The sequence below is a fragment of the Salvelinus fontinalis genome, chromosome 12 (genome assembly GCF_029448725.1).
Source record: "Salvelinus fontinalis isolate EN_2023a chromosome 12, ASM2944872v1, whole genome shotgun sequence".
NCBI lineage: Eukaryota > Metazoa > Chordata > Actinopteri > Salmoniformes > Salmonidae > Salvelinus > Salvelinus fontinalis.
The window spans coordinates 43,775,677-43,788,038 of NC_074676.1; the positions used below are offsets into that span (position 1 = coordinate 43,775,677).

Sequence of the window (12,362 nt, forward strand, 5' to 3'; positions counted from 1 at the left end):
TGATACTACTGATAGACCCTGCTATCTCACAGGACTAGCCTGATACTACTGATAGACCCTGCTATCTCACAGGACTAGCCTGATACTACTGATAGACCCTGCTATCTCACAGGACTAGCCTGATACTACTGATAGACCCTGCTATCTCACAGGACTAGCCTGATACTACTGATAGACCCTGCTAACTCACAGGACTAGCCTGATACTACTGATAGACCCTGCTAGCTCACAGGACTAGCCTGATACTACTGATAGACCCTGCTAACTCACAGGACTAGCCTGATACTACTGATAGACCCTGCTAACTCACAGGACTAGCCTGATACTACTGATAGACCCTGCTATCTCACAGGACTAGCCTGATACTACTGATAGACCCTGCTAACTCACAGGACTAGCCTGATACTACTGATAGACCCTGCTAGCTCACAGGACTGGCCTGATACTACTGATAGACCCTGCTAGCTCACAGGACTAGCCTGATACTACTGATAGACCCTGCTAGCTCACAGGACTGGCCTGATACTACTGATAGACCCTGCTAGCTCACAGGACTAGCCTGATACTACTGATAGACCCTGCTATCTCACAGGACTAGCCTGATACTACTGATAGACCCTGCTAGCTCACAGGACTGGCCTGATACTACTGATAGACCCTGCTAGCTCACAGGACTAGCCTGATACTACTGATAGACCCTGCTATCTCACAGGACTAGCCTGATACTACTGATAGACCCTGCTATCTCACAGGACTGGCCTGATACTACTGATAGACCCTGCTAGCTCACAGGACTAGCCTGATACTACTGATAGACCCTGCTATCTCACAGGACTAGCCTGATACTACTGATAGACCCTGCTAGCTCACAGGACTAGCCTGATACTACTGATAGACCCTGCTAGCTCACAGGACTAGCCTGATACTACTGATAGACCCTGCTATCTCACAGGACTGGCCTGATACTACTGATAGACCCTGCTAGCTCACAGGACTAGCCTGATACTACTGATAGACCCTGCTAACTCACAGGACTAGCCTGATACTACTGATAGACCCTGCTAGCTCACAGGACTGGCCTGGGTGAAGGAGCACACGCAGAGGGTCAACTGATGGGCAAAAACTCACATTGGAACCATCAATGTCAACAGGTTACCATGTCACCTGCTCACTGGGACAGATTTACTTAGTATAAATAGTAAGTGCGCTTGTTATTTGTCAGAGGAAGTGAATCATGAAAGGTAAAACAAAAGTTCAAACGAAGAGGTAAAATATAACAGATCGTTTCATGATTTAATTTTTGTGTTTTATTCTTTTTGCAAACTCACTGGTAATTAGTATAGTTTCTGGCAACATTGAAACCATAAAAATCTATTTTGACTGGAAATCTGAAACTGATATACACCATTTATTGGCCCAGCGTCGTCTGAGTTTGGCCGATGTAGGACGTCATTGTAAATAAGAATTTGTTCTTAACTGACTTGCCTAGTTAAATAAAGGTTAAATGAAATAAACAGTTAATCAAATGGCTGCCCGGACTATTTGCATTGACCCCCTTTTCAATGCTGCTGCTAGTCTCTGTTTATTATCTATGCAGTCACTTTACCTCGACCTACATGTACATATTACCCTGATATCCAACAGGCTTGTCTGCAGAATGGACAACAGAAGAGAGATATGTCGCACGTGAGGGAAACAACTCTGTCTCTACACCTTCTGAAGTTTCTGTCCTCCCAAACCTAGACTCTGGTCCACCAACTAAGTTTGCCAGTCAAAAGGATCCAGGGTCAAAGAGAAAAATCACAGGTAGTGCTAACTTTTCATATCTGCTGTTTACTTTGAATAATGAATGAGTTTGTGACAGAGTTTGTGTTATTCTGTGGAAATATATTGTAAGGCGATTGACCTTGACCAGACCGTCTCCACACTATGGCCAAAATAGCTGAATACATACTGTGTCCATTTTCTAATACACTTTTGAAATAAAAACATTTTTTCAGTCCGTTTAGGTGTGCATGTGGCACTCTTTGGTCCAAGAGAATTTATTGTCCCTGAGTTACTTTTTGCCCTATACAAAGAGGTTAGTACTGTTTACACAAACAACCAAACTTTATGCGATCATACTGATACTGTAAAACAAAAAGTTACGTTAATAACAATAACGGTAAATGTCAAAAATACCCCAAAATTTCCCAATGATGATAATCTGAATGTCAACAGTATAAATGTCAAATAAAGTGAAACTGCCTGCTGTCAACCATTAATCAGCAAGTCTAAAGGTCAATGACTGAGCAGTTTGTGTTAGCTTTGGGCAGTCACTCAGGTTTATCATTAATTTATTGTAAAAGGGTCAACTATTGTTGTGGCGCTTGTATATTTTAAGGCTTGGCACTTAAAAGAGCCATATAAGCTCTTGTAAAGAAAGCCATTATCAAGAAATTACTACACTAATGTCATCAGAGATTGTGGCTAGTTACAAAGTTTAGGTTTCAGTTAGGGTTATTCACACTGAAAAGGCACACATTGATTAAGAAACACACTGTAGCAAGCAAGAAAAAAACCCCACTAATACTCAGAGTGCAGTAAAAACAAAGTAGGACACACTATGGATTAACTAGGGATTAATGATACTGTAATAACATAGGCATAGTCAACTGTGTTTGAATGTTCAAGTTATGTTCATAAGTAACTTCATGATCTCTCTGTTCTTTTTGAGAAGCCAGTTCTCTACAGTCTTGGAGAGAACAGAGGGGTGCTTTCCCTGCGAATACTGGGAATAAGAAAGAGTGACCTCTGACCACTGAGATTGCATCACATCGTGGACTCTTCTGAACCTCTCCACCTGAAGATGCAGACTTCCTTCAATTCTTTATTCTCTGTTGTCTTCTTGTTTATTTATAGTCTATCTCTGTAGTGCTGTAAGATTACTCTCAAATTGGTTTATTTGCCTGTTATATCAGATGTATTAAAAATGAACTTCATTATGATGAAACATTTTATGGTATATTTGTTGGCTCAAAAAACAAGACAGACAACCCCGCCCATAAGACTGGCTAACCAATAGCAATAGGCATAGAGTCTTTAATCCCACCCTTTCTTCCGGTGCTTCTTTCCTTCAGCGCTTTGGGAAGTTTCTTATGTACACATTTCATGTTTGTGCATGGAGCTCCCAAGTACAATAGTCCATGTAAATAAAACTGATATTTTGACGTTTTTTAAACTCTTTTGAGCGTGGTCTGAGCGGTGTGCGTTGTCTTGTAGCTAAATACTAAAGAGCAAAGAGGGCGATTTACTATGGCTTGTCCGATCTATCCAAAGGACACACCGCAGCCCACCGAGGACATCGAATTTCAGCAAGTACTGCGTCAAATTGGAGGTAAAGAGAATATATACTTAATAAGTGATGCCGTCAAATCGGGTGAGGAGGACGAAGCCAGTGGGATATTAAAGGAGTTCATTCAGGACATGTTTCATAGCGGGCGCACTGAAAACCTTGGCACGGGCCAAACCAACAACACTAATGGTCAGGTTTATTCCTCTCCAAATAGTCAAGGGGATATTACAAGCGAAAATAATGGGACATGCGAAACAGTAATCAACTGTAAGACTTTGCCTCAAGCCCAGGGGAACGAAATACCTCTGTCAACGAGGCCAAAGGATTTAGTGTTAAGTGCCAAGTCTATGGGAGAGGATAAAGGACCACCGAGGCTCAATGGGAACGTCCAAAAGACCAAAACCTCAAGCATGAACAGTTGTAGAGGAAAGCGAATAATAGACTATCCTATTATAATATTCATATTTAGACAGGAGTTTTTGAGTGGCAGTGCAAACGCAATTTACCTGAGAGAAATTCTGAAGGATGTTAGGTCACGTGTGAAACGTGCCGGTGTCCGCCCAGCACTAGTCGGGTTAATACGCTCAATAGGTGAGAGCAACGAGACGCGTGAATCAGTGGGATTTCTGGAGGGCCTGCTTCGTTCAGTGTTTCGGAAACATCCACCAGAAGCCATCTGGGCAGGGCATTTCATTCCCAAGACGGAGGATAGAATGCTGGCCATCAAGAAATATGCCTGCAAAGCCATCTATTCGGCCCAATCCTCAGGTGAAATACACATTTTCAAATGTTTGTGGTTTATTAACCATGGTCAGTTATGTTATAGGCCTTATGAATTGTTTGTACTTTTATCATTTTTATGATTTTAACTGTTTGGCCATAGGCATATAGCCTATGTAGGTCAGTTCATGACACACATACGACTGGAGACGTTTTTCATGCATTCGATATTCTCACAGGCTAGTGGACTTCAGAACAAAATAAACATTCATTAAGCAATCCATAGATTTGCTGCCAAATGTTCATGCTGATTATTGCCTTTGCAGATAATTCTGAGGAAAGAGGGCACATGTTTTTCAGACCATTCCAATGTTTGCCTTGGCCTAGAAGACACAGCAGCCAGGCCAACAACACTTCAGCAAACAGGCAAAGAGGTATAACAAATGTTGTCCTCTTCCCATTCCGCTTTCCATGTGCGTCCTTGACGGTAAATAGGGTAGATAACAGTTCAATGCTGTTGTTTTTCAGGTGACGCTGCTTGTGCAGAGGAAGGGATCCCTCTGAAGACTGGTGTTTTGTCCGCTGGACCCCAGGCAGAGTCAGATTGTGGTGTAACCAAAAAGGACAGTCATGATGACACTCATGGGTCATGATTTCCCATGTCCAACTGTGGACAATACTCAAAATTGGTCTCAAGGAACATTGGTGTCTGTACAAGTCTGCAGTTAAGTCACGTGACTGACACATTGGCCTTACAATGTGTTGATGATCAGTCACGGAAGAGTTGATACATTAGCCTGTGATTATGATAAATTTGAGTTTAGAGATAACTCAAGTTACGCAACTTAATACATTTAGTGTACATGCGTATCTTGTGTGGTTACTCTGTTACATAACCATCCTTGTATGTTGTCACTTGAAATAATTGTCATGTAATATGTGTTTTTGTTGTTACAAAGAGCCCACCTTGAATTGTAAAACAACAATGAAAAAATGTGTGACCAACGAACACTATGACCATTTACTTCATTCTGTTCGGTAAGTGTTTTGATGTTATTTTATTTTGCTTGACTTCAATTAATATTAAGCAACTAGTGAGTTTGAAAACATTGTTTTTTAAAACAATATAGATTTAATAAGGCGCAATGAGAAAGAGTTAGAAACAATTAGAAAGTCCAAAATGTGAGACGGCATGGTGCCTTAGAAATTCAGTCGACATAAAAAAAAAAGTGGGTTAAAAACAACCCAGCCCTGGGTATAAACAACAACTCAGCCCTGGGTATAAACAACAACCTAGCCCTGGGTATAAACAACAACTCAGCCCTGGGTATAAACAACAACTCAGCCCTGGGTATAAACAACAACTCAGCCCTGGGTATAAACAACAACTCAGCCCTGGGTATAAACAACAACTCAGCCCTGGGTATAAAAAACAACCCAGGCCTGGGTATAAACAACAACCCAGCCCTGGGTAAAACAACAACCCAGCCCTGGGTAAAACAACAACCCAGCCCTGGGTATAAACAACAACCCAGCCCTGGGTATAAAAACAACCCATCCCTGGGTATAAAAACAACCCAGCCCTGGGTATAAAAACAACCCAGCCCTGGGTATAAACAACAACCCAGCCCTGGGTAAAACAACAACCCAGCCCTGGGTATAAAAACAACCCAGCCCTGGGTATAAACAACAACCCAGCCCTGGGTAAAACAACAACCCAGCCCTGGGTAAAACAACAACCCAGCCCTGGGTAAAACAACAACCCAGCCCTGGGTATAAACAACAACCCAGCCCTGGGTATAAACAACAACTCAGCCCTGGGTATAAACAACAACTCAGCCCTGGGTATAAAAAACAACCCAGCCCTGGGTATAAACAACAACCTAGCCCTGGGTATAAACAACAACTCAGCCCTGGGTATAAACAACAACTCAGCCCTGGGTATAAACAACAACTCAGCCCTGGGTATAAACAACAACTCAGCCCTGGGTATAAACAACAACTCAGCCCTGGGTATAAAAAACAACCCAGGCCTGGGTATAAACAACAACCCAGCCCTGGGTAAAACAACAACCCAGCCCTGGGTAAAACAACAACCCAGCCCTGGGTATAAACAACAACCCAGCCCTGGGTATAAAAACAACCCATCCCTGGGTATAAAAACAACCCAGCCCTGGGTATAAAAACAACCCAGCCCTGGGTATAAACAACAACCCAGCCCTGGGTAAAACAACAACCCAGCCCTGGGTATAAAAACAACCCAGCCCTGGGTATAAACAACAACCCAGCCCTGGGTAAAACAACAACCCAGCCCTGGGTAAAACAACAACCCAGCCCTGGGTAAAACAACAACCCAGCCCTGGGTATAAACAACAACCCAGCCCTGGGTATAAACAACAACTCAGCCCTGGGTATAAACAACAACTCAGCCCTGGGTATAAAAAACAACCCAGCCCTGGGTATAAACAACAACTCAGCCCTGGGTATAAGCAACAACTCAGCCCTGGGTATAAACAACAACTCAGCCCTGGGTATAAACAACAACCCAGCCCTGGGTATAAACAACAACCCAGCCCTGGGTAAAACAACAACCCAGCCCTGGGTATAAACAACAACCCAGCCCTGGGTATAAACAACAACCCAGCCCTGGGTATAAACAACAACTCAGCCCTGGGTATAAACAACAACTAAGCCCTGGGTATAAGCAACAACTCAGCCCTGGGTATAAACAACAACTCAGCCCTGGGTATAAACAACAACCCAGCCCTGGGTATAAACAACAACCCAGCCCTGGGTAAAACAACAACCCAGCCCTGGGTATAAAAAACCCAGCCCTGGGTATAAACAACAACCCAGCCCTGGGTATAAACAACAACCCAGCCCTGGGTATAAACAACAACTCAGCCCTGGGTATAAACAACAACTAAGCCCTGGGTATAAAACAACAACCCAGCCCTGTATAAAAAAACAACCCAGCCCTGGATAAAAAAAACAACCCAGCCCTGGGTATAAACATCAACTCAGCCCTGGGTATAAACAACAACTCAGCCCTGGGTATAAACGACAACCCAGCCCTGGGTATAAACAACAACCCAGCCCTGGGTATAAACAACAACCCAGCCCTGGGTATAAACAACAACTCAGCCCTGGGTAAAAAAACAACCCAGCCCTGGGTATAAAACAACAACCCAGCCCTGGATAAAAAACAACCCAGCCCTGGGTATAAAAAACAACCCAGCCCTGGGTATAAAAAACAACCCAGCCCTGGATAAAAAAACAACCCAGCCCTGGGTATAAAAACAACAACCCAGCCCTGGGTATAAAAACAACCCAGCCCTGGATAAAAACAACAACCCAGCCCTGGGTATAAACAACAACCCAGCCCTGGATAAAAAACAACCCAGCCCTGGGTATAAAAAACAACCCAGCCCTGGGTATAAACAACAACCCAGCCCTGGGTATAAACAACAACCCAGCCCTGGGTAAAACAACAACCCAGCCCTGGGTATAAACAACAACCCAGCCCTGGGTATAAACAACAACCCAGCCCTGGGTATAAAAAACAACCCAGCCCTGGGTATAAACAACAACCCAGCCCTGGGTATAAACAACAACCCAGCCCTGGGTATAAAAAAACAACCCAGCCCTGTAAAAAAAAAAAACCCAGCCCTGGATAAAAAAACAACCCAGCCCTGGGTAAAACAACCCAGCCCTGGGTAAAAAAACAACCCAGCCCTGGATAAAAAAACAACCCAGCCCTGGGTAAAAAAACAACCCAGCCCTGGGTAAAAAAACAACCCAGCCCTGGATAAAAAAAACAACCCAGCCCTTGGATAAAAAACCAACCCAGGCCTGGGTAAATAATGGACAGAACAAACGTTGAGTTATATTTGACCCAGCCAGTTGGGTAACTTAGTTGTATTATTGAGCTATGATCCACCGGGTCAGATCAGAAGATTGGAGATGTGGCTTAGTAGGGAAGTAGCTTTAAGATAGTTATTTTTGGCCAGCTGTGAGAGTAAATGTAATTCCGGTTAATCTGTTCTGTTGTATTGTCAACGCATGATGAGTCCTGACACTTTTGTAGCTTAATGAGGTTTACACAAGTTGAGTTCCTCAAGTGCCTATGTGTATCCCAATGTTGGGATAGTGACCACTTTGTTATGATATTTAAATAATAATGTTATTAATTGTATATAAAAATATGTAATGTGCAAAAATATTTAAGGCAAATTTATATTTGCAGTGTACAAACATCACGATGAACAGGAATGAATTTTACTGTCATGGCTGTCCAAAAATACTTATCTGAAAGCCACGCCCCCAATTAGACACATCTGATGGGTAAACCAAGGATGAAAGTGAATTAAAAACCCAACAGATGGTTAAATTAATTGAAAAGTGTGGCCTGTCGGGGGAATTGTTTTGGGCCTTTTGTGAGAGTAAATGTCATTCATGTTCATCTTTTCTTTTGTTTTAACCTTTATTTAACTAGGCAAGTCAGTTAAGAACAAGTTCTTATTTACAATGACAGCCTTTTTTAATTTGTAATTTAACCTTTATTTAACCAGTTAGGTCAGTTGAGAACAAGTTCTCATTTACAACTGCGACCTGGCCAAGATAAAGCAGAGCAGTGTGACAAAAACAACAACACAGAGTTACACATGGGATAAACAAACGTACAGTCAAAAACAAACGTACACACAATAGAAAATCTGTATACAGTGTGTGCAAATGAAGTAAGGCAATAAATAGGCCATAGTGGCAAAGTAATTACAATTTAGCAATTAACACTGGAGTGATTGATGTTCAGATGAGGATGTGCAAGTAGAAATACTGGTGTACAACCGGGGAACAGTGGGTTAACTGCCTTGTTCAGGGGTAGAACAACATATTTTTACCTTGTCAGCTCGGGGATTCGATCCAGCAACCTTTCGGTTACTGGCCCAACGCTCTAACCACTAGGCTACCTGCCGCCCCATTGTTAAGTTTGTACACTGCAAATTTCAATTTTCCTTAATATTTTTGCACATGACATGTTTTTATATTAAATGTATAACATTATATAAATATAACAAAGTGGTAAATATCCCAACATTGCAATATGCATATGCACTTAAAGAACTCATACTCTTGTTGTAAGCCTTATTAAAGCTACAAAAGTGTCAGTGCTCAACCTTAACATGTGTTGACAATACAACAAAACAGAATACTAGGAATTACATTTACTCTCACAGGTGGCCAACAATAACTATCTGAAAGCCAGTTCCCCACAAAGCCACATCTCCAGTCTTCTGATCTGACCCGGTGGATCATAGCTCGATGACTCAAAATCAACAACCCAATTTAAATGTAAAAAAATTTAAATGTTGTTTTTAACCCAGCATTTGTTTTTGTGTAATGACAATAGCAGTTGCACTAATCCAACCATAATCCAATGGGTTTACTTGAATTTGTATTTAGATTTTAAACTAAAGGATTGTATAATTGCACTGTATATAGTTTGTATATGTATTGCTACATTATATTTATTGTACGTCTCATTCACTGTTTTAATGCAATTCATTAATAGTTTTGAAGTCGCTGCTTGTTATGGAACTAATGGAGTAAAACTGCTGCAGTTAATTAATTACGATAAACTTATCAAATAACACATTGTATTTTCAAAGAGCAACCACGTACTGTATCTTTCTTTAAGTTATGTGAAATGACTGATTAAAAGGGGTTGTTAACTAAAGGTTGTATTTCACTTTAGTGTAGCGTGCTTGCTTTCTCGACCTACAAGTGATAGTTTGCTTTCTCGAATACTAGACATTATAGCTTCAGGGGCCTTTTGTTGCAGGTTCACTAGGGTCATCCACTATAGTAGTTGACTCCCGGTATGTTCCTCTGCCCAGGTTTGTTTCGTTGCAGCCTTATTATTCATATTATAAAAATTCCTCATCAATCTACACACAATACCCTATAATGACAAAGCGAAAACTGTTTTTTTAGACATTTTTGCAAATGTATAAACAATAAGAAAATATATAAATACTTTAATTACATAAGTATTCAGACCCTTTGCTATGAGACTCGAAATTGAGCTCAGATAAATTGTGTTTACATTGATCATCAACATTGGGATGTTTCGACAACATGATTGGAGTCCACCTGTGGTAAAATTCAATTGATTGGACATGATTTGGAATGGCACACACCTGTCTGTATAAGGTCCCACAGTTGACAGTGAATGTCAGAGCAAAAATCAAGCCATGCGGTTGAAGGAATTGTCTGTAGAGCTCCGAGACAAGATTGTGTTGAGGCACAGATCTGGGGAAAGGTACCAAACCATGTCTGCAGCATTGAAGGTCCCCAAGAACTCATTCTTAATGGAAGAAGTTTGGAACCACCGATAATGCAATTACTAACTAATATTTGACATATTTGAATACTTATTTTACCAACGTATTGCCAAGGTCCGTGCAAAGTGAAACTTGAATACAACTGTAGATCTGAAATAATTGGATGGTGAAAATTGGATCCTGCTAACCAGAAAAGCAAGGTGAAGCAAAGTCAGCAGTACTGAGTCAGCAGTACTGAGTCAATATGCGGGGTACAGTCGTGTCACGGTAATTAGGGTAATATGTACATGTAGGTCAAGGTAAAGTGACTGCATAGATAATAAACAGTGACTAGCAGCAGCATAAAAAAGGGGGTCAATGCAAATAGTCCGGGCAGCCATTTGATTAACTGTTTATTTTATTTAACCTTTATTTAACTAGGCAAGTCAGTTAAGAATAAATTCTTATTTACAATGACGGCCTCCCAGAAGGCAAAAGGCCTCCTGCGGGGACGGGGGCTGGAGTTAAATTAAACAAATAAAAAAATATAGGGCAAATGACACATCACGACAAGAGAGACACCACAACACTCCATAAAGAGAAACCTACAACATAGCATGGCATGGCAACATAGCATGGCAGCAACACAGCATGGCCGCAACACATGAAAACACAGCATGGTAGCATCACAACATGACAACACAACATGGTAGCAACACAACATGGTAGTACCACAAAACATGGTACAAACATTATTGGGCGCAGACAACAGCACAAAGGGCAAGAAGGTAGAGACAGCAATACACCACGCGAAGCAGCCACAACTGTCAGTAAGAGTGTCCATGATTGAGTCTTTGAATGAAGAGATAAAACAGTCCAGTTTGAGTGTTTGTTGCAGCTCGTTACAGCCGCTAGCTGCAGCGAACTGAAAAGAGGAGAGACCCAGGGATGTGTGTGCTTTGGGGACCTTTAACAGAACGTGACTGGTAGAACGGGTGTTGTATGTGGAGGATGAGGGCTGCAGTAGGTATCTCAGATAGGGGGGAGTAAGGCCTAAGAGGGTTTAGCAGTCTTACAGCTTGGCAGTAGGTATCTCAGATAGGGGGGAGTAAGGCCTAAGAGGGTTTAGCAGTCTTACAGCTTGGCAGTAGGTATCTCAGATAGGGGGGAGTAAGGCCTAAGAGGGTTTAGCATTCTTACAGCTTGGCAGTAGGTATCTCAGATAGGGGGGAGTGAGGCCTAAGAGGGTTTAGCATTCTTACAGCTTGGCAGTAGGTATCTCAGATAGGGGGGAGTGAGGCCTAAGAGGGTTTAGCAGTCTTACAGCTTGGCAGTAGGTATCTCAGATAGGGGGGAGTGAGGCCTAAGAAGGTTTAGCAGTCTTACAGCTTGGCAGTAGAAGCTGTTAAGGAGCCTTTTTGACCTAGACTTGATGCGGTTAGCTGATACTTAAAATACCTATCCAGGCATTGTAATATCTGGCATGCGTCCAACCGCCTTGGCAGAGGAATGCACCGACTGTCTGCAGTCTACTTCTAGTTTCGTGAAAAAAAATTGCACCAAACATCTTAGCTATATGTAAAATTGTGCGACTAAGAACTCCTTGGCAATAACGTCAAAATTAATTACAGATTTCTTGATTATCTTAGACAAAGATTATGGATATACTGACAAGATACATTTCTCTCTGCCCTAACAATGAGAGTCATTTTCCTCAAAGCGGCACAGAGGGCTGTCTAACTCTCGCCTATCCTTTCTTTGGATTGGTGGATACATGTCAGTATTGTAATCCTTTTTGGAATATTCGATTACAGTTGTTGACGTCAACCGCCTGGTTTCAATGGAGAGAGATGCTATGCTACGAGCCTCATACCATGAATATGCATAGCCAACTTGAGACAACGCAGATATAAAGTGCTTTTTCTCAAAGTTGCCGGGATGTAACGTGCCCTACTTATATCAATACACTCGTAACAACTTTATCA

At 41.9% G+C, this 12,362-nt stretch overlaps 1 protein-coding gene and 1 long non-coding RNA gene across 3 annotated transcripts; both read left to right on the forward strand.

Moving 5' to 3' along the window:
- The first annotated feature begins 1,109 nt into the window (after window positions 1–1,109).
- LOC129867467 (uncharacterized) lies at window positions 1,110–2,807 on the forward strand. 2 transcript variants are annotated; one of them, XR_008761622.1, is made up of 4 exons: window positions 1,110–1,198; window positions 1,645–1,806; window positions 2,001–2,080; window positions 2,720–2,807. It is a non-coding gene; the product is annotated as an uncharacterized LOC129867467 (long non-coding RNA). The 2 variants fall into 2 exon arrangements; XR_008761621.1 differs by having other exon boundaries at window positions 1,178–1,266.
- A 321-nt stretch (window positions 2,808–3,128) lies between these two features.
- Window positions 3,129–5,063, forward strand: LOC129867464 (uncharacterized). Its single transcript, XM_055940896.1, has 3 exons — window positions 3,129–4,102; window positions 4,381–4,488; window positions 4,583–5,063. The coding sequence occupies exons 1-3, from the start codon at window positions 3,295–3,297 to the stop codon at window positions 4,705–4,707; spliced, it is 1,041 nt and encodes a 346-aa protein (XP_055796871.1). The 5' UTR covers window positions 3,129–3,294; the 3' UTR covers window positions 4,708–5,063.
- The last annotated feature ends 7,299 nt before the right edge of the window (window positions 5,064–12,362 follow it).

Excerpts from the sequence above, each read along its gene's own strand:
- LOC129867464 (XM_055940896.1), top strand. The coding sequence starts at position 3,295 with ATGGCTTGTCCGATCTATCCAAAGGACACACCGCAGCCCACCGAGGAC. Across the intron at positions 4,103-4,380 it reads CTATTCGGCCCAATCCTCAG|ATAATTCTGAGGAAAGAGGG; the intron begins GTGAAATACACA and ends TTGCCTTTGCAG. Across the intron at positions 4,489-4,582 it reads TTCAGCAAACAGGCAAAGAG|GTGACGCTGCTTGTGCAGAG; the intron begins GTATAACAAATG and ends GTTGTTTTTCAG.